Source organism: Pomacea canaliculata, linkage group LG3, assembly GCF_003073045.1.
Source record: "Pomacea canaliculata isolate SZHN2017 linkage group LG3, ASM307304v1, whole genome shotgun sequence".
NCBI lineage: Eukaryota > Metazoa > Mollusca > Gastropoda > Architaenioglossa > Ampullariidae > Pomacea > Pomacea canaliculata.
This window is the reverse complement of record NC_037592.1, coordinates 19,917,195-19,935,850: the sequence shown is the minus strand read 5'-3', so window position 1 is coordinate 19,935,850 and position 18,656 is coordinate 19,917,195. Positions and strand designations below refer to the sequence as shown.

At 39.7% G+C, this 18,656-nt stretch overlaps 2 protein-coding genes and 1 long non-coding RNA gene across 6 annotated transcripts in view; 1 reads left to right on the top strand and 2 right to left on the bottom strand.

Moving 5' to 3' along the window:
• Positions 1–1,628, bottom strand: part of LOC112560034 — a 12,329-nt gene extending 10,701 nt beyond the window's left edge. For both annotated transcript variants that reach the window (XR_003098462.1, XR_003098461.1), the window contains exon 1: positions 728–1,628. This is a non-coding gene — a long non-coding RNA (uncharacterized LOC112560034). The remainder of the gene's footprint in view (positions 1–727) is intronic.
• LOC112560032 (tubulin beta-4B chain-like) overlaps positions 1–8,096 on the top strand; it is a 9,581-nt gene extending 1,485 nt beyond the window's left edge. The window contains exons 2-9 of the mRNA XM_025231591.1: positions 1,722–1,830; positions 2,047–2,157; positions 2,446–2,690; positions 3,204–3,411; positions 3,731–3,973; positions 4,128–4,313; positions 6,731–6,849; positions 7,444–8,096. Of these exons, the coding sequence (XP_025087376.1) occupies positions 1,722–1,830; positions 2,047–2,157; positions 2,446–2,690; positions 3,204–3,411; positions 3,731–3,973; positions 4,128–4,313; positions 6,731–6,849; positions 7,444–7,503 (1,281 nt within the window). The 3' untranslated portion in view covers positions 7,504–8,096. The remainder of the gene's footprint in view (positions 1–1,721; positions 1,831–2,046; positions 2,158–2,445; positions 2,691–3,203; positions 3,412–3,730; positions 3,974–4,127; positions 4,314–6,730; positions 6,850–7,443) is intronic.
• Positions 7,632–18,656, bottom strand: LOC112560033. Of its 3 annotated transcripts, XM_025231592.1 has the most exons (6): positions 14,390–14,992; positions 14,032–14,163; positions 13,050–13,479; positions 12,419–12,606; positions 10,509–10,692; positions 7,632–9,345 (listed from the first exon to the last, which is right to left on the bottom strand). In XM_025231592.1, exons 1-6 carry the CDS (start codon positions 14,433–14,435, stop codon positions 9,012–9,014), a joined length of 1,314 nt encoding a protein of 437 aa, XP_025087377.1. In that variant the 5' UTR covers positions 14,436–14,992; the 3' UTR covers positions 7,632–9,011. The 3 variants fall into 3 exon arrangements, with proteins under 3 accessions (XP_025087377.1, XP_025087379.1, XP_025087378.1); XM_025231594.1 differs by lacking the exons at positions 14,032–14,163; positions 14,390–14,992 and adding an exon at positions 18,395–18,656 and having other exon boundaries at positions 13,050–13,372; XM_025231593.1 differs by lacking the exons at positions 14,032–14,163; positions 14,390–14,992 and adding an exon at positions 18,395–18,652.

Genomic DNA, 18,656 nt, shown 5'->3' with positions numbered 1-18,656 from the left:
AAACTAAAGTGCTAAAAACGCATCTCAAAATCATTAGTACTTGAAAAGATGATCTTGCATGAAACACTATCTGAAGAGAAGGAGCGGACACAAAAAGTTAACATTCCGAGAGAAGACTGGCCTCACGCTTGGCATATCCCAGAGAAGGGCAGACAACCGAAAACTGATGATTATGATGGGTTAGTGATGATTGATGATGATGAAGGCAGCTCCAGACTCAACACACTCTGACTCGGACCGCTTTGTACATGTCAACACAGAAAGCGTCGTGCAAAGTAATGAAGCGGATAAAGCCAAAGATTATAAATAGAAACTACAGGTGTATGTGGCCTGCGTACCGCGCACCTGTATCTAACTGCTGTCTTAGCTATTAATAGTCGCAGTAATGTCGTCGCTGCACCCGCAGTGGGTGTACCCGCTGTACCCGTATTATTCAAGTGGGAGGAATAAGCAGCACAGTCAGCGCAGTTGTTTGGAGCAGGAGTACCTGCACAGACGCTTTAACACGCTGTAACATGCACAAAACACGCCTGCTTCCATAAAAACAGCGCCTAGCACAAGCTTCACACCTGAACGAACAAACCTTCAAACTGCGAAAAGATTCAGAACCCCACACGGGGCTAAAATTGTAAAGCTCTGCTTATTTAACTGCCTCGGCAGTAGATGTACATACATGTCATCACTAGCAGGGCTTCAATTAAAGGTAACAAGCGCTACACCCACTTACATGAGTGCCTTTGGAGTGGTCTCGTCACATCAGATCTGCTCTCTCAGGTTCATTGTTCAGGAAATAGTTCCCAGGCATCGAGACTTGCTTTAAATACATGGTCAAAGCAGACTGTGCTCCCCTGTCAATCATCACCATGACCGACTAGACACAGGTCATCGTCACTATAGTGCCACAATATTTGAACAAGGCAAACTTGCTTACTTGCTTCTTGCAAGGTGAGAAGTATGGACAGCAACCCACAGACGAGATCAACAACATGCTGAAACAATTCTCTTTCACCAAGGAGAGAAGATTTTCAGGCAGATATAATTCAATATGAGCAAGTCCAGGCATGTTTCTTTTACCACTCTTTCCTGCTTATGATTTGGCACAACCACAAAACTTTTGAATAACTTGTTTTAAAAAGTTGTGAACAGCAAAAGCTCATGGACGCAGCAAGGAGGAACAGCCAGGAACAGCATGCCCTCCACGGGGAACAGAAAAAGTAGTATATAGTATTATGCAGTTGCTTAATGCCGTTTTAGCAGCAAAGGTTTATACCACGGTTAGAAAGTCAAGAAACAATCCCACCAGTCATCGCCACCAGAGAGACATGGGCATATGAAGCTGCGACAGAAGCTGCAGGAAACGGAGTATTGCAGTAGTTAAAGAAGGCAAGACTTGCTGCCAGGTGTGTCATACAGGTAATGAGGCAGTATTTGGCAAACTAATTGTAGCCGAGTGGCGTGACGACAAGAAACTTCCAACACTCGAACAAAGGCAGGAACAGTCAGCAGGTGTGCGACACTTAGATACACGGGCTTGTACAATGGCCATGGCTGTGTCGCATCGTCAGGCTGTCTCTTCTCTGTCACAATGCCTGCACAAGAACACACACGCGTTATTTAATTTTTGTTGTTTTGCTCATTTATTTGTTCATCTATTTCTGGATGATTTTCTTCCATGCCTGTTTTTGTGTGTTGAATGCTTTTTTCTTCGTATCTGTGAGCAGTTTTGGGAGGTCATATCTGACGAACACGGCATTGACCCAACAGGAACTTATCATGGGGATTCGGACCTACAGTTAGAGCGTATCAACGTTTATTACAATGAAGCAACAGGTGAGTGAGGGGATCAGCACTGACACGATCAGAACAATCAGTATACCAAATTCTTAGGGTTCTTGGCCTTTGCCCGTGCTCGCTTTAATTATATACGCTCTCCAGCTCTTCGTGATGGCATTGTTTTTATATACTTCAGCCTAAATAAGTACCCATGTTTCAAAAATGAAATGTTGAAACTGAGGTTTCATCTGCTATGGTTGATCTGTTGAACAGGAGGCAAATATGTTCCGCGATGTATTTTGGTCGATCTGGAACCTGGCACCATGGACTCCGTGCGTTCTGGGCCTTTTGGTCAGATTTTTCGTCCTGACAACTTTGTCTTCGGCAAGTACATCACAGTGGAATGAGTGACAAACGGACAGACAGACAGACCGACGAACATACAGACGGACGGACAAAAATGGAATTGATCAGGTGAGCAGTTTAGTTTTCATTCACCTGACGGTAAGGATTACAATGAGTACATACCAGCTTCTATGGCGATTGTGTTTCATTTTAGCTTTGCTATAAAGCAGAACTTCACAATGTGAATATCTCTGCTGTCTAGAAAAAAGTCCAGTTTCAAGGTTTTAGACAATGAGTTTATGCCTTCAAATATTACATTTTCTTCAGGGCAGTCTGGAGCTGGTAACAACTGGGCTAAAGGTCACTATACAGAGGGTGCTGAACTGGTGGATTCGGTTCTAGATGTTGTCCGCAAGGAAGCTGAGAGCTGCGACTGTATTCAAGGTTTTCAACTGACGCACTCACTAGGTGGAGGCACCGGCGCGGGCATGGGTACCCTCTTGATCTCCAAGATCCGCGAGGAATACCCTGACCGCATTATGAATACTTTCTCTGTTGTGCCGTCTCCAAAGGTAACCTCTTTTATCTTAGACAGTTTACTTATTTGTATCATTTTACTGCTGTCTTGATATTCCTTATAGTTTATGTTTCTTATTCACAGTTGCACAAAACACCTACAGTAAGAGTTGTCATACAACAGCGTGATACTCTTCATTTAGTCTTGCATTTGATTTTTCTCTAAACTCCAGTTTATGCATTTTCATGAAAGTGATACCTAAACTAACTCATGAAGGATTATCTTTCTTCAAAAGGTTTAATAAAGTTATTATTAGCAATGCTTCTTTACGTAAATTCAGTAATTTAAGAACTTTTCTTTACAGTCACAGTACTTGAGATACAGTGTTTTGATGGCAAATATGAAGTGATGTGCTTAAAATGATTTCTATTTCGCTACGAGACCATGTCTTCCTAAAGTGCAGCTTCTCAGTGTATACAAAACTAAGAAGAATCCACTGTTCTTGTGCTTTTGCTGAGTATCTATAAAACGTCTACGTTTAATGAACATTCTTGTAATTGTATGTCAGGTATCTGACACAGTTGTTGAACCGTACAACGCCACGCTGTCTGTTCATCAACTGGTGGAGAACACTGACGAGACGTACTGCATCGACAATGAGGCTCTCTACGACATCTGCTTCCGCACGCTCAAGCTGACGACGCCCACTTACGGAGACCTCAACCACCTCATCTCTGCCACCATGTCAGGAGTGACCACCTGTCTCAGATTTCCAGGTGATGTATTTTGAAATGGAGATAAAGTTACTCTTGTAATGACCTAGTCTGATACATTGGTTTTTCTTTCATTTCCCAAGAATCGTTTGAGCAGTTTAGTGACATTGACGACCATTTATCTCATATGTAACAGTGTCTGTCTGTCTGTCTGTCTGTCTGTCTGTCTGTCTGTCTGTCTGTCTGTCTGTCTGTCTGTCTGTCTGTCTGTCTGTCTGTCTGTCTGTCTGTCTGTCTGTCAAACAAAGAAAACTTAAGTTAATAATACCGAACGAGGATTTTAATGAGTTTTTTTATAATTCGGTAACTTTTTCATGCGTAGGTCAGTTAAACGCTGACCTTAGAAAAATTGCTGTCAACATGGTTCCCTTCCCACGGCTGCATTTCTTCATGCCCGGGTTCGCTCCCCTGACATCGCGGGGCTCCCAGCAGTACCGGGCCCTGACGGTGCCAGAACTAACTCAGCAGATTTTCGACGCTAAGAACATGATGGCTGCTTGTGATCCTCGCCATGGCCGTTATCTAACCGTCAGCGCCCTGTTCCGTGGACGCATGTCAATGAAAGGTCGGTAATTCTCTGTTATAAAGACTTCAACTTGTCCTTGTACCACGTGATAAGGGAGGCAATTTGTGTTATTTTAGCATTCATTTAGTATTCACCGCATTTCATCCCTACCTCTGCTTATATAGAAGGTGATGTAAATGGTGGTTTCTTACAGAGGTGGACGAACAGATGCTGAACGTCCAGAACAAGAACAGCAGCTACTTCGTGGAGTGGATCCCCAACAACGTGAAAACCGCTGTCTGCGACATCCCTCCACGAGGTCTCAAAATGTCGGCCACTTTCATTGGGAACACCACGGCTATACAGGAACTGTTTAAGAGGGTGTCGGAACAGTTCACAGGTATACGTTCACTTGATGTTTTTTCATCTCATTTTCACGAAAACTCAGTGGCACTGTATATTTTCTATCTACGGTCATAGATCATTTCGCCCCGAGACCATTTAGCCCAACACCAAAAGTCGATTCGTCCTCCGTAGGTCCATTTCGGTCCAAGACAGAAAATTCAAATCGTCCCAAGCCCAAAAGGCAATCGATCACCGGTGAGAAAAGTAGCTATTTATGTCAAATATTACCAACAGACCTATAAATGTTCGAATTATAGATGCGCAAACTCAGCTGCCTATTTTGAACAGCGATGCGAATAAGTTTAGCCACCATTTTACTTAACAAAATGGTCATGGGATTTTTCTCATTAGACGATCTTTTAAATTAAAGATTTTGCCATCATTTAATTGTTAAGTTGTATTTTGACATTTTTTCTCTTTTTTAAACATATTTTTTTCATAAATGTCGCTTCTTTGGTAATCATTTAACTGTCTCTGCAATATCGCGGCGCCACGGAACAGTGACTTTCTCTCAAAACTCAGACTTGGATGGGCGATGGAGGTGACAAATGGCTGTCAGTTCACTACTTCGACAGTCCTTAGTTTACCGTAGTCGGAAGTACACATGCAGCGAGCTGTGACAAAAGTTCGACTCATAAAATGGGTTATTGATAAATTAATTTCAATATGTTTGCTTTTCTTGCTATATTTTTTTAAGTATGTGGCAGGGAGTGTCCATAATGTAGTTTAAAGGATAACTGCTCATCTGGTTCTTATGTAATTATATTTTTAGTGTGACATACAGGTGTCCAATGGGCAAGATTCTTGGCAGATATTTAATAAAATTAGCGTTTGGACAACCATTTTATGCACAAAACTTTCGTTGTCTACTAGACAAATATCTCGGTGATCAACGTTTCTTTGATTTCGGGACAATACCATGTCAGTATGAATTCAGATCGAGTTAGATTGTTTTGCAGGAGTATGTTGACAAATACACTTTTTGAAGAGGTTTGGTAGGTGAAAAGTTTCAGTGCACCCAGAAAGTTCAAAACTTCATAACGTGAATAGAATATGGCAAAAGTAACGCCCGCCCCTTCTCCTCGACAGGCCTTTTTTTTCTTCTTCTTCTTTCGCGGTTACCCAATTCACGCATCCTGTGAAACACGCAAAAACATGCAACAACACACATAAAGCTAGTATTACTACATGTATCTCCTGTAACTTTTATTCATCCATTGATTTAGCTTCACGGTCAACGAAGCAAAACTAAGACGTTGTAAGCAATGTAAGTCCGACAGTCTGCCAGTCTTTTGTCACAGTGTCACATCTCATAATGGTGCATAAATGCGATTTTCTTGAAAAGCTTTTTTCTTTATTTGCGACTCTCTTTGTCACCTTGGCAGTCCAGCCACATGAGGGTTTCGGGTAACCGGCTGTCTGACTGCATGAGGGTGAAACTCTTTCACACGCTTACAAACGTGGGCTCGCGACATGGCAGAGGCGGGTAATATATACCCGATCCCCGACGAACCTTCAACTAAAGAATAACTTAAGTAACGACTGTCAAAACAAAGTATAGTAAATTGACAAATTGACACCCAATATTAGGTGGCCAGAGTACACCATCACCTCGATCGTCCAGACCAGTATACAGAGCCTGGGGTGGTTTAAAACAGGTTTCACAACTGACGACAGTGGTGTTATGTGTTTCAAGCTGAATGTCTACTCGATCATCGAAGTCTCTGTATATAATAATAAGCAAAAATAAAAAAGTCAAAATACAAGTTCACAATAAAAAGATGACAAAATCTTTAATTTAAAAAGTAAGAATCCCGTTTATTTGCCATGTAAAGATACCTTTCTGCGTGCATATTGGCAAGTTAGATGCATTAAGTACACACAAGTCTTTACGGGTAACTCGAAAACAACCATCTCTAGATATCGTATCAGGTATTTAAAACCAGAAATGAAATGAGTTCATTGTCGGAAACAAAGAAATGTTAGCGTCATGGATAAGGCTATTGTAAATAATGCTGGTGCTCTCTTATTGCCTTGAATTTCCCGCTCGAAGTGAACCAAAGGGTTTGCTCAATGAAGAATTCGTTCGTCCGTTCGTTGTTACCTGATTTCTCTTTGCGTTTACTATATTTGTCTTTTTTAGCCATCAGTACTGTTAATCATCCTTCCGTTCTTTCGTATGTTGTCCATGTCTCATGTCTCGTTCTTAAGAGCACGCTCCATACCAGCGTGAGCACTCGTTATATAAATCAGCCAAGTTTTAATACTATTATTCCAGATTCTTTCTAGAACAGAGTTTTAAATTACTTGTTAATAATATTTTATTGCTCAGTGAAACATTTCAGTACTCTCTTACAGGCGTCTAAAGATAAAAAGTATTTATTGAGTCCCCGTTGTCTACTCTGTCCACAGCCATGTTCCGCCGCAAAGCCTTTCTGCACTGGTACACCGGCGAAGGCATGGATGAAATGGAGTTTACAGAGGCCGAATCCAACATGAACGACTTGGTGTCAGAGTACCAGCAGTACCAGGTAAAAGATCCAAAATTCGCTAATTCCAAGTGTACAAAGAATCAAGTAAAAGGACGTCTATAATACTCATATTTGCTGACAGTAGCATGGAGTAAACTTGTATAAATCTTGTGCTCAAGCAGTGGTAAACCATGTTATGGGTGATATGCCAAAACGCAGTGACAGATGCCAGAATCATGAGCCAGGATGAACACTGAAAAGACTGTAATCTGATGTCAACTTTCAAAATTATACAGTGATGCTTAAAACATAGGGTGAACACTGTAAAAATAATGTAGAAGCAGGTGAACGGATAAATCCTGTTAGCCTATCACCCCCTCTTCACCCCATCCTTGGCAATAGTGTGTGGCCTACAATCACATAAAACGGTTTGTGCAAGACAACCTTCCATTCTACACTCACACAATACCGGAGTGCTGGCATCGTCACAAAGCAAAGTCATCATTGTACACATTGTTAAAAATGTTTTTAATCTCTCCAAGTCTGCCATAGAGTTTGAATAACACTTGTTCCCAGTTTCGTTCTACAATCAATGTAGTATTATTGTATTAACTTATCAGTCTTGAAGCAATTAATTTTTCTCTTTTTATTAAGGACGCAACTGCCGAAGAAGAAGGAGAATTCGATGAAGAGGAGGAAGAAGAGGCAAATTAAGAAAAATGCTTTCTTGGAACATGGATATTATTATTCTCCGTCCACTCATCGTCCAAGATGAAAGTTGTTACTAATTTAACATGCGTTCTTTAGAGACATTGTTACATTTGAGGATATTTGTATTTATCTTTACTATCTTCAGTCATTAGAAAGTTTTTTTTTCTAATGTTTGCACGCTGCTTTTCTCCCCACGAAGTGTTTGAAAGAGCAATTCTGTAAAGAAATAGTTCTTTTGTGAATTCCACCCTATTTTTTCCGATTAACAGGGAGTATCTTTCACTACACAATCCTCCTATTATTCGTGTCCACAGCACGACTTTTCTATTTTACTTTAGTAATAAAGGAAAAGTCTCAGTTTGTTTGCACATTTAAAGTTGTTAGGAATTTTTTATTCCACAATATATACATGTACAACACAAACAATCGTATATAAAATAATGTAAATGAAAGCAATCTACATATACATAAACAACATAATATACACATAAGATAATAGAAATAACAAATAGCAAGGCAAGCCATCTGCTACAATACAGGCAAATGTTTCATTAACAACTAACTAACCCTGTTTACAAAAACAGCAAAAAGGAGATGTAGTGACCTTACATATAAAAAGAAACATGTTTGTGGGTAGGATCCTATATAAAATTCTTATTTGAAACCATCTCAGTTGTGTATAGTAGTATAGAAGGGCTTTAGAAATTTATCAGCCCATCTACATTCTTTAAATACTACCTCTCACTTTCTGGGTGCAGATGGATACACTTAATTGTCTTGAAAAAGTTTTGAAACTTCTGTATTCCCTTTTCAAATAATAGCCCATCCGCTATTAACAGGTTCATTCTGAGAGACTAACAGGCAATTGCACTTCCTTTGATATTGTTTTATGGACTGCATCAGGCCCACGAAGGTTAAGGGATACCTTACATAGAATTCTTCAAGAGTCAGAACTGTACCATCAACATTAGTGAGGTCTCCTATTTTTTAAATTATGCATCCAATCATTTCTTAATACATACAACTTTTCTGCCTCTAATAATAATATTACCATTAAAGTGGATGGACTCCCCGAGAAATTCTTCACAACATGTTGGAACGCACTTGTTAATAAACTTTTTATAATGCATCATGACATCTTGCCAGAATGGATTTTGAAAGCTTTTTCTTACCATATTATCATATTTAAATAAATCATGCTCCTTCCTTATACATTTCAACTCTGTAGTTACAGAAATTAAGCACAGAATTAATTGTATAGCTATATAATGAATTCTAGAAGTATAAAATGCCTTTTATAGCTAGAGGGAGAAAATTAGAGAAAATTCCTCTCTTATCGCTCCAATAGACAATAGGTTTTACGAGTCGCTTGTTGTGCCAGTCATGTTGTACGTTGAGAGACATAGACCTTGCTTACAGAATCAGAGCGAAAAACAATTGTCGTATGCGATAAACTGCAATCATTAGCTTGCTTCTATTTCTAAAGTATTTTATCACATTATTTAATCGACTCATTGGTAGTGACCACACTCAGAGTCATTTAAATGACATCTACTGCACGAATGTTTGTCACCAAACAGAATGTAACGCGCGATCTCTCCTAAAGAAGCGTTCAAACGCACTAAGCTCTCCAGTGTGTGCTGAGTGGGGAAGAGGCTCCAGTTGGCAACAGACCTGGTGTACAGGTGTATGGCGTAGTTGCGGCTCCAGTCATAGTGCCCTATCCACACATCCCCAACAGCGGGTAGGTCTGGTTTGACGAAAGCGTAGCCAGCGTTTGTTATCATGCTCGGAAACTTGCGTGATAAGGCGAAGGGTAGGAAAGTGGAGTGGATACCCCATTCTCTGATACAAAACGGCAAGAAAAATTATTGAAAAGTAGATGTCCATTTTATGAGCGAAATAACTAATCAAGAGTACAACAAGTACTAAGAAAAACAAAGAAAGACAAATAGAAAATGTAAAAAGATAAGAAGGAAGACAGAAGGAAGACAGACACTTCCTTCAGAAGACCGATAGCTACCATTAAGGACCAACCTGAACGGCTTACGCTTTGTTTTTTTCAGATATCAGTAGATATGGGAGATATAGTATATAGTCGCCGATATAGTGTGCCTGCATGCAGGACAAACCGACTGCGGCTGTCTTTTGTTGCTTCAGCCGTCAGACTTTTGAATGGATTATGAATGTGATGTGCATGCAATCATGTATGACTCTAATCGAGCTGGTATGATTGACTGCAACACGACTGCCTGTGGGTTTAATATATATAATCGAGCTGCAACTGAATTGCCCTCTAGGGATCAATAAAGTATTATCTTATCTTATCTTATCTTATCTTATCTTATCTTATCTTATCTTATCTTATCTTATCTTATCTTATCTTATCTTATCTTATCTTATAAAACTAACCTGTAAATTTCAACCTCCAAAACCTATCCGTTAATTAATTATCTGCTACGATTCACTACTGCGATCAACGAGTGCCGTAACAGTGTACTACGTCACGTTGGTACCACGTTCACAACATTGTCAGCAGTCAACATCCTTCAGAGAGAGAGAATGAACGACAGTTTGCATTATTCGGACGCTGACAGTCTCCATTCCTCGTATTCTGAAAACTGCTACTTTAGCTCGAGAAATGCAGACTTTCAACGTCCACATAACCCGAACTGTCACTCTGATTGGTGTTGACGGCTGGCAATGTTGTGAATGGTGTACCAACGTGACGTAGTATATTGTTAACATGACGTAGAGCACTGTTAACGTGAAGTAATATATTGTCAGTGGCTCTCGTTAATCGCAGATGTGAATCGCGTACTTTACTAGTGGATAATTAATTAACGGATGAGTTTTATTTTACAGGCTATATTTTATATCCCCTATATCTACCGATATCTGCACACAAAAAAAAGAAAGAAACGCAAACCCTTCAGGCTGGCGTTTAAAAAGAATATCATCAGAAAGATGGAGCATCAGCACTACTCGGGTCACGCTCCGGGGGTTACCTGGCGCTATACGTGCGATAATGCTGGTACCACACGTCGATGAATTTCGCATGTGGAGCAGAGATCAGCAGTGAGTTGGCTAGGTTCTTCGGACTCTCGTGTCCCATCACAAACTCCATCTTCCGAAATTTGTCAAGATTTTTCAATATGATTTGATCTGCATCCAGGTAAATACCGCCATATTCTGAAAAGAAACATTTAAAACAGTCACAAGCTATTTAGCTTGCTCGTACGACTATAACAGTGGCAGATGGTAATGAATGTTCTTAAAAATAAATTAATTACAAAATTAACTCCAAGTATGTTATTTGATGTGATTATTGAAGACAATAGGAAAAAGAAAAAGAGACTTCTGGAGGACATTCACTGCTAGACCGAAAAATAAATATCTTGACTTTGGCGAATACTGTTCAAAAAAACGAATTTTCTCGTAAAGTAACAGAAAATGAAACTAGAATTATCTATTTAATACCTGTCGGTTCAGTTTATGATATCCATGTCAACGTACATACACTAGCAGTGTTGTTGTAGTCAAATCGTGTTGGGAGTTTCCGTCCTATCAATTACGGGTGCGGGTGCCTCCCCTGGAGTGAGGCGTACACCTCATTGTAAAGGACTGAGTCTTGCCTACACAGTTTCTCATCTCAGGATTGTGGCGCTAAGCGAGGACATGACCATTGGAGACGTGGAAGGGTATCAGAAATCCTGCTGACACATATATTCTTTGAACTGACGGATGAATGCTAGGCCCCTGACTGAGATCATAGCCAAATACTTTTCAAGTACTTTACCCAGCTGTCATGGTGTGGTCGTGAATAGGTAGGATTACATTTTTGTATGCTTGAGTTTGTGGATAATAAAAGGGAGAAAAGATGTCTTTCAATCCCACCAGCTTAAGAGTTTATCGCATTTTTCTTCCCTCCGTCCCCCTCTCTTTCTGTTTCTTATTTCGCCTCTTTACTAAAGCAATGATGTCAGTGTGTGATTCTCTAAAAGCGTGTATTCGAATGAATAGCAAACTCACTGACTTCTTTCAGTTTCCTCGAGGCATCAGACAAGGATGTATAGTCCGTCCAACATTATTTTCGCTTATTATAACTGAGAAAATATTTGCCGATGGCAACACGATCTTCAATTATACCTGAATCTGATAAATTACCTTATCTTCATGTTTGCTGATGATCTAGTTCTATTATCAAGTACACTGACGGGACTTCAAAATCACATAAATTGCTTTGTGACATTATGTCAACAGTTTGGACTAGAAATTAACTGACATAAAACTAAATTGATGATCTTTAGGGGGAAATGATCTGTTGAGGAACTGATGGAGGTGGTTAACAGCTATGTGTATTTGGGATTCACCTTCATTACAACAACTGCTTATTAAAATTCTGACACGTAAAAATGTAAACAATTAGCTTGGTTTCTTTTCAAGTGTTTCAGTTTCAGTTTAAGAAGGGTTAAAATAACTACTGAGATATGAAACGTGTCACTCTATGTAATACGTTTAGAGCCCCAATATAAAGCTGCCTCTTAAGTGTTGATATATATATATGAATGTTTATGCGTGCACGTGAATGGGAACATATATGTGTGTGAATGTAAAGAAACGTGGCTCACCTTTTTATATTAGCATTAATGCTCAAAAGTCAATAAAGAGTTCGAGTTCCCTTATTTCTACGTGTATAGAGGAACTCACGCGCACACGTGCACAGCCTCTCTCACCACACATACACACACAAGGTGCCCGCGACATGGGAAAACTTGCAATCCCTCACTCCCTTACAAACAAGTCACGAAGGCTTGGTTTATCTGCTGCCGCAATCTTCGTAGTTAGCTGTAATCATTGTAAGTCTTAAATGGAGACAACAAGACGGCCATCTTTGACAGGGTCCAGCGACACTTACCTCGCAGAGCCTCTAGCCTTGCGATGTCCGCTTGGTGCTGCACAAATCCCAGCAGCTTCCCAAAGACTCTTGCTGGTGGCTGCCGCTGCACATGCACGATGAGAGGGACCAGGAGGCGCAGGGCTCGCCAGTAAACACCAGTGGGCAGCAGGTCAGCGTGTACAAGGATCAAGCACGGGTTCAGGAACCTGTACAAAAGGTTCATCGTTTCCAAGATATCTGCCAAAGCTTAGTTTTCGAATATCAATATATGTGCGAGGCGCTGCATTCAATCAACATATTGTGAGGGTTTGTTTTGTTTTTGACCTTCTGTATCATGTTAATAAAGCCCTGGTTCTTCAGACCATGTCCTTGTTTTCTTTTACATTCCATAATAGTTTAATACCATTATATATATTGTCTGGCGTTACATGTTCTCAGTTTCTTAGGCCTTGACTAAAAAAAAACATCCAAGATAGCATGCTTTTCGATGAGTTTGATGGTCTGAGAGGAACAGGAAGACTGTCCAGACTGTTTCCGGACAATTTTGACATTCAGCCATGATTTTTTATTCATGTTTAAAACCAATGAATCCTATTCATGACCTTGTTCATGAAAGCGTTAAAAACTCCATTCCACGAAAACTGCTTACCTGTAGGCGCTCAGAACACTAATAAAAGTGTAAACATCGAGTGAATGATTCGTAAACCAAACGTAGTGCACGATCCTTGGAACAAGAAAGCCTTCATCGAAGCAGTGTCCAGCGATAAACTCTTTCAGACATGGGTTCCCGAAAGGAAACGAGAATCTGGAGTTGATTGATATCACCCTGTATTGTTCGCTGCACATGATTTTTGGTCCAAACTGATCGTCAGGAATCTTCAAGGTGTCTTCAGTAGAATTTCCTGCGGCTCCAGCTTCAGGCGTCGTGACAACAGGAGGGCATGGGATGTTGACAGTCAGGCTGTAGGGGGACTGTAACAGGCGATGCAAGCTGACGTCACACCCTTGAAAGATGTTACTGTTATGTCTAACAGTTTCTCTGTGGCATAGATTTAGCCATCCGGAACTACTCACAATAGCTGTAAAAGAAAATATTCTTTCATTTCAAACATTTACAGAAGACTATTTATCTTTTCTTATCATTAAAAACACATTTATTAAAAGCAACACACCTAAACATTTTTCTTTAAAACTGTTGATATATAAGTATTCCAAGCTGTAGAATGTTTACCATCATCATCATCATCATCATCAGCTTTGGGTTTCTTCATATATTGTACTAGCATGAGCTTTTAAATTATTGTCAGTTATAAAGTACTTGTTACCTGACACTCTTTCAATTTTTTGTGCAATCGATTAAAATTTCAAAGGTTTTTGAAGGATTTTTGATAAAATCATTAATCACTTTAAATTAGTTTTTCCCAGTAGTTATTCTTCGGTACTTTTTACCCGTTGCTAAATCTTTCGATCTCCTGTAAGCAGACAGCCTGAGGACAATATTATATTACATTTTCAGATACGTTATTCAACCTGTATCAAGAGTAATTTTTTAAAAGCACAAATCTCTAGCGGGGCCGGTCATTTCCCGAGGGAGAAGGTCTTTTAGTGAAGAGTTGGTCCACTTTCTTCACCCATTTTCTTCTGCTTGCCTCGGCGTCGGCCGTCTTCAACGTAAACGTGGAGGTCCGTCTTCAGCAGGGTGTCCTGTCGTCCGTCATCAAACAACTTCAGTTTCTGTCGCTTGACAATGGCGAGCAGAGGCCAGAGGCAGCTGACAACGTTGCGGATGAAGTCTCTCGTCTTCTGCTCCCTATAGGAGATCCGGAGGAGTTTCCTGAAATATTTCATTTCGAGCTCTTGGATCCGACTACGGTCTTCTTCGTTCAATAGTATAGCATGACGGACACAACAAGAGAGATTAGTAAGGCCTCGGTTTGGTGCGGAAGCAATCATTTCTTCTGTTCTAAATTTTGTGGAGCCTGGTCATTACCTTTTCAGCTGCTGACATTCTGCAACTTCTCCAGCTGTACTCCATTCATTCGAATCACTGCTTTGGTAAATCTAGTGGTGCTCACCATGACTTTGCATTTGTCCATGTACATCTCTACCTCACATGTACTCGCACTGGCGGCGAGTTTGTCAGTGAGGGTTTGTAACTCGCTGCTGATCCCCGCATTCAAATCAGTGTCGTCGGGAAAGCGGAGGTAACTGAGTGGTCCCCCTCCCCCACACACACCTCCAATCGAAACGGAGAGTGATGGTCCTGGGGTGTATCCCACATGATCTTCGCCAGATATTCGTTGAACAGCGCTGGCTACAGAGGGCAACCATGCGCACACCAACCGTCGTGGGAAAAAGCTACCCACTTGATTTTAGAAGAGTATTGAGTTGCTGCAGCCATCCTACAGTGCCTTGATCGTGCGTACAATGCATCTTTCTATCTATAGTGTTGAATGTTCCATAGCCCTTCATAGGTGACTCATGAATCCGAGAGAAGTCGGTAACAGTTTCACCGTGGAGTCAAACGAGAGGTGAGTATGGCCATGAATACCAGCCCAGCTTAATAAAGATTAAGCTAAAACCTGCGCAACACAGGAAGACACAGACACGCAGGCGTCTGCTATGTAGATGTGGTAAGGGTAGATTTTTAGATAATACTAATGCGAACCCCATGGTCCATCCGTGGTGTCGTAGTTATATTGGTACATTACATATCTGTAGCGGCTTTGAGCAAAAAAGCATCAAAATGTCCTTTGCTTGCTTTGCACTGATCTCTTGACTTTATTATTCTATTTTTCTGATTTATCTTCTGTCTTATCTAGATGATCCTTTGAAAAAGTATTCAATATCACTTATTTAATCTGTAGATGGTGTTGATGATAATACGCTAACGATCATGTTTGTTCGTTGGGAATGTCATTGCTGATTGGGTTGGGCGAGGTACTAAATCGGCTCTACTTATTACTTTAACTCCGCTTATTTTGAATATTATTTGATCCATTCATACTTCTTTTGCATGAATGGACATTGATAAATGGACAATTCCAGACAATGACACTAATTATAAGTTCAGGATCAGAGCCACCTCATACATCGTTGACATTAGCCTAAAAACGGAAAACAGGAAACATTAAATGAAGTGTTGCTAGCCTCTTGTGATCTCTTCTGTACTTGCAAGGTGCCACCTTCCAATGTGTATGTGCCTATCTGAGCTCGGCAAATATTAAACAATATGATTATTTCTTATTTTCGGCGCAGATTTCCAATTATCATATCAACAAGTAGCTGAACAAAACAGGTAAATTACATTCTATAAATATTACCCAATATAAAATATCACCACCAGGCAGCTCATAATTCAGCCCATCCATATTTTAAACTCCTGGTTACTGTTCTTCACTCATTGTAAAATATTACGTCTTCGTGAATGAATCACTTATTTTCTTTATTAAAAAACACAGCAAAAGCTTAAAACAATGCGGCAGAACGGGTAAGTCAAGAGTACACAGCAGACGATTGTAAATATCGTCTCTGGCCAGAAGATCTGAAGTAGAAATGAAGACTAAGCCTTTAACAACACGCTAGAAGAAGAAGAAGAAGAAGAACAACAACAACAAACAACAACAACAACAACCTAAAGTCCGAGAGATTACACACCCTAAAATCCGACATTTTACGGTACCTTAAGTCTGAGAGATTACACTTCCTATAGAGGAAACTCTAGACCAGTGGTTCTCAACCTTTTACTTGTGACGCCCCACTGACAAACAAAGGTACGTCCGCGCGCCCCCCTTAGCCAGCAATGTAAGCTAATTTTACTAATACCGGTATAAGAAACTTTTAAAAAATGACCACCTTCGTGCCCCCCTTGTGGGGGTGCAACGTTCCCACCGTTTGAGAACCGCGGCTCTAGACCACCCTATCTCGATCCTTGATGTAACATCCTCTAACAATTTGAGCAAGATTTTTCTCTGCCTATACTTATTAGATTGTTAAATGCTAACTTTTTAAGAGAATACTTTAAAGCATTGGTAAAACGTTGGTGGTATTAATATATATATATTATAAATCATAAATTATAGAATAGAACAGGGTTTATAAGGCGTATTTCCCCACACTAAGGCAAGTTCACATCACTTGACAAATCCATCACTGCCAGGGCTTTTGTTTTTCTTCTTTAACAATAGTGTTGTATGTACTTGTTATATATCAAAGGTTCTTCTAGTAAACTAGTTTCTTTTTTATTTCATTTCACTTCATTTTGAACCAAAGTACTTGGCACCTATGATTACAGTATTACATCCTGCTGGCAGTAAATAGAAAGCATTTGTTTCGTTCGTTCACCACTTCATTCTCCTCTTTAATAGCCTTTTCATTTTCTTTCGCCCGGAAACACATGATCTTCGATAAGAAATTTCTACTTTCAAAGTCACATAAGTATTTTATTTCTCTTCTTGGTGTACCCACTGCACCCTTGAGCGAACCATTATACCGATTAGTTTTTTTCTTTTTTCCTTTTGTCAAAGTTGTTTTTGATGTAATATCTGCACTGCAGTTTCATTTAAATTCTTGTTTTATTCCATTTTTTTTTTTAATTTTCTCAACTGACGTTCTTTTTTCTTCTTCGTTAGGCATATAGGAGGAGTAGTTCTATCTATAATTTTTATAAGCAATGTTTCTTTTTAAAAAAAAAAGGTTGGTCTTACAAATTACAAATTCAGTGTGTTCATAAGAAATATCATTAATGTTATTCTAGTTATAGACTCATATTGCATACTGTTTTTAACATCAATAATCAGTTTGACAGTATCAATATCCCATTTAAAGGAATTGGTATTTCTTAGGTCTGTGTTTGAGGCGTGATTAAGTCTTGACAGTAAATATAGGGTGATAATTCCTGGTAGCCTGGTAAAAGTTTGACAAAATTAACTTCAGGAAACAGTTTTTCTGAACTTAAAAAGTAATCTAGGAAGTTTCCTTGGACTGAGTTAAATTTCTCCAAGTATATCTTTTCTTGTCTGGAAACATTTCATGCCATGTGTCCACCAATCCCAAGTTAATTGTTTCGTTTAGCCTGTTACGACCTTGTGGGCGATTGACATAATTATTATAACTTCTGGCATCTATGTGAGTATCTAAACTGATCACATTGCAGTCTCCCCAACACTCATCTGTAAAAGTTCCATATCTTCAAAGAGTTAGAAGACTTTGGAGAAGAATAATGGTTGATATACATCACTGGGACCGTATTTATTGGCCAGAGTTATACTTTTACCTAAACTTTTCGCATCTAACAACATAAAACTACCATTTGGATCCATATTAATGACTTAAATTCACATGTTCTATCAAGAAAAATTGCTACACCCTTCTTAATAGTATTATTACCAGCTAAGAAGTATATCCCAAACATGATTTTATGAAGTTCTCAGAATTAACTACCCAATATGCCTCCAGTAGAAAGAGTACATGACACTTCCGTTTTCACAAATATTCAAATACATCTTTCTGTTTTGTGGGGTTGCACAGTCAATTACAGTTCAAGTTAAAAACCTTAGCTTTTAAATACTTTTCTCAGCCCTTTATCATCATTTACTTAGCCCATAAAATTTACACAGGTATCAAAGATTGCTATGTGAAATTACTGCATTAAAAGCTGTCAAATATTTTATATGACAATGAAAGGAATTTGTAGATGTTTACCCTTGTTTGGCTTCCTTTTGTTGTTGTTATTGTGAAACTGCAAGGTAATCTAAGCTAAGGCTAGAAACTATATTCTGTGCAACAGAAGTAATGATATAGTCCTTTGCTGTGAGCACTCGGAATGTGAAATGCTTCTTGTCTTCCTGTTTTTATGGATTTTAGAGCATCTATTGATAATCTTTATTTTACTGGCTCTGGTGTTTATCTCCTGGTGATAAAATATTTCCCAGAAAAAATGTTTAATGTTCTGATTTCTCCTCATCATCAGAACGTGTTCTCTAAACTACTTACAGTCAACGCCGATGTACTGAATGTGCCGCACATCAGTTACCATCCATGGGACGAACACGCCTAAGAAACAACATCCCATGAAAAAACTGAGCAACATCCACAGAAATCTCAGCCTCGACCTGCTACATCTCGGTCCCATTTTACGAGTGTTCCTTCTCACACACTGGGTCTTCTCGGAGTAACCTCGGTGTTAAAGGCACCTTGCGTCAGAGCTGCGCCGGCGTGGGCCCGCCTGCCTGGTGCTGGGTACATCCCCCTCCCT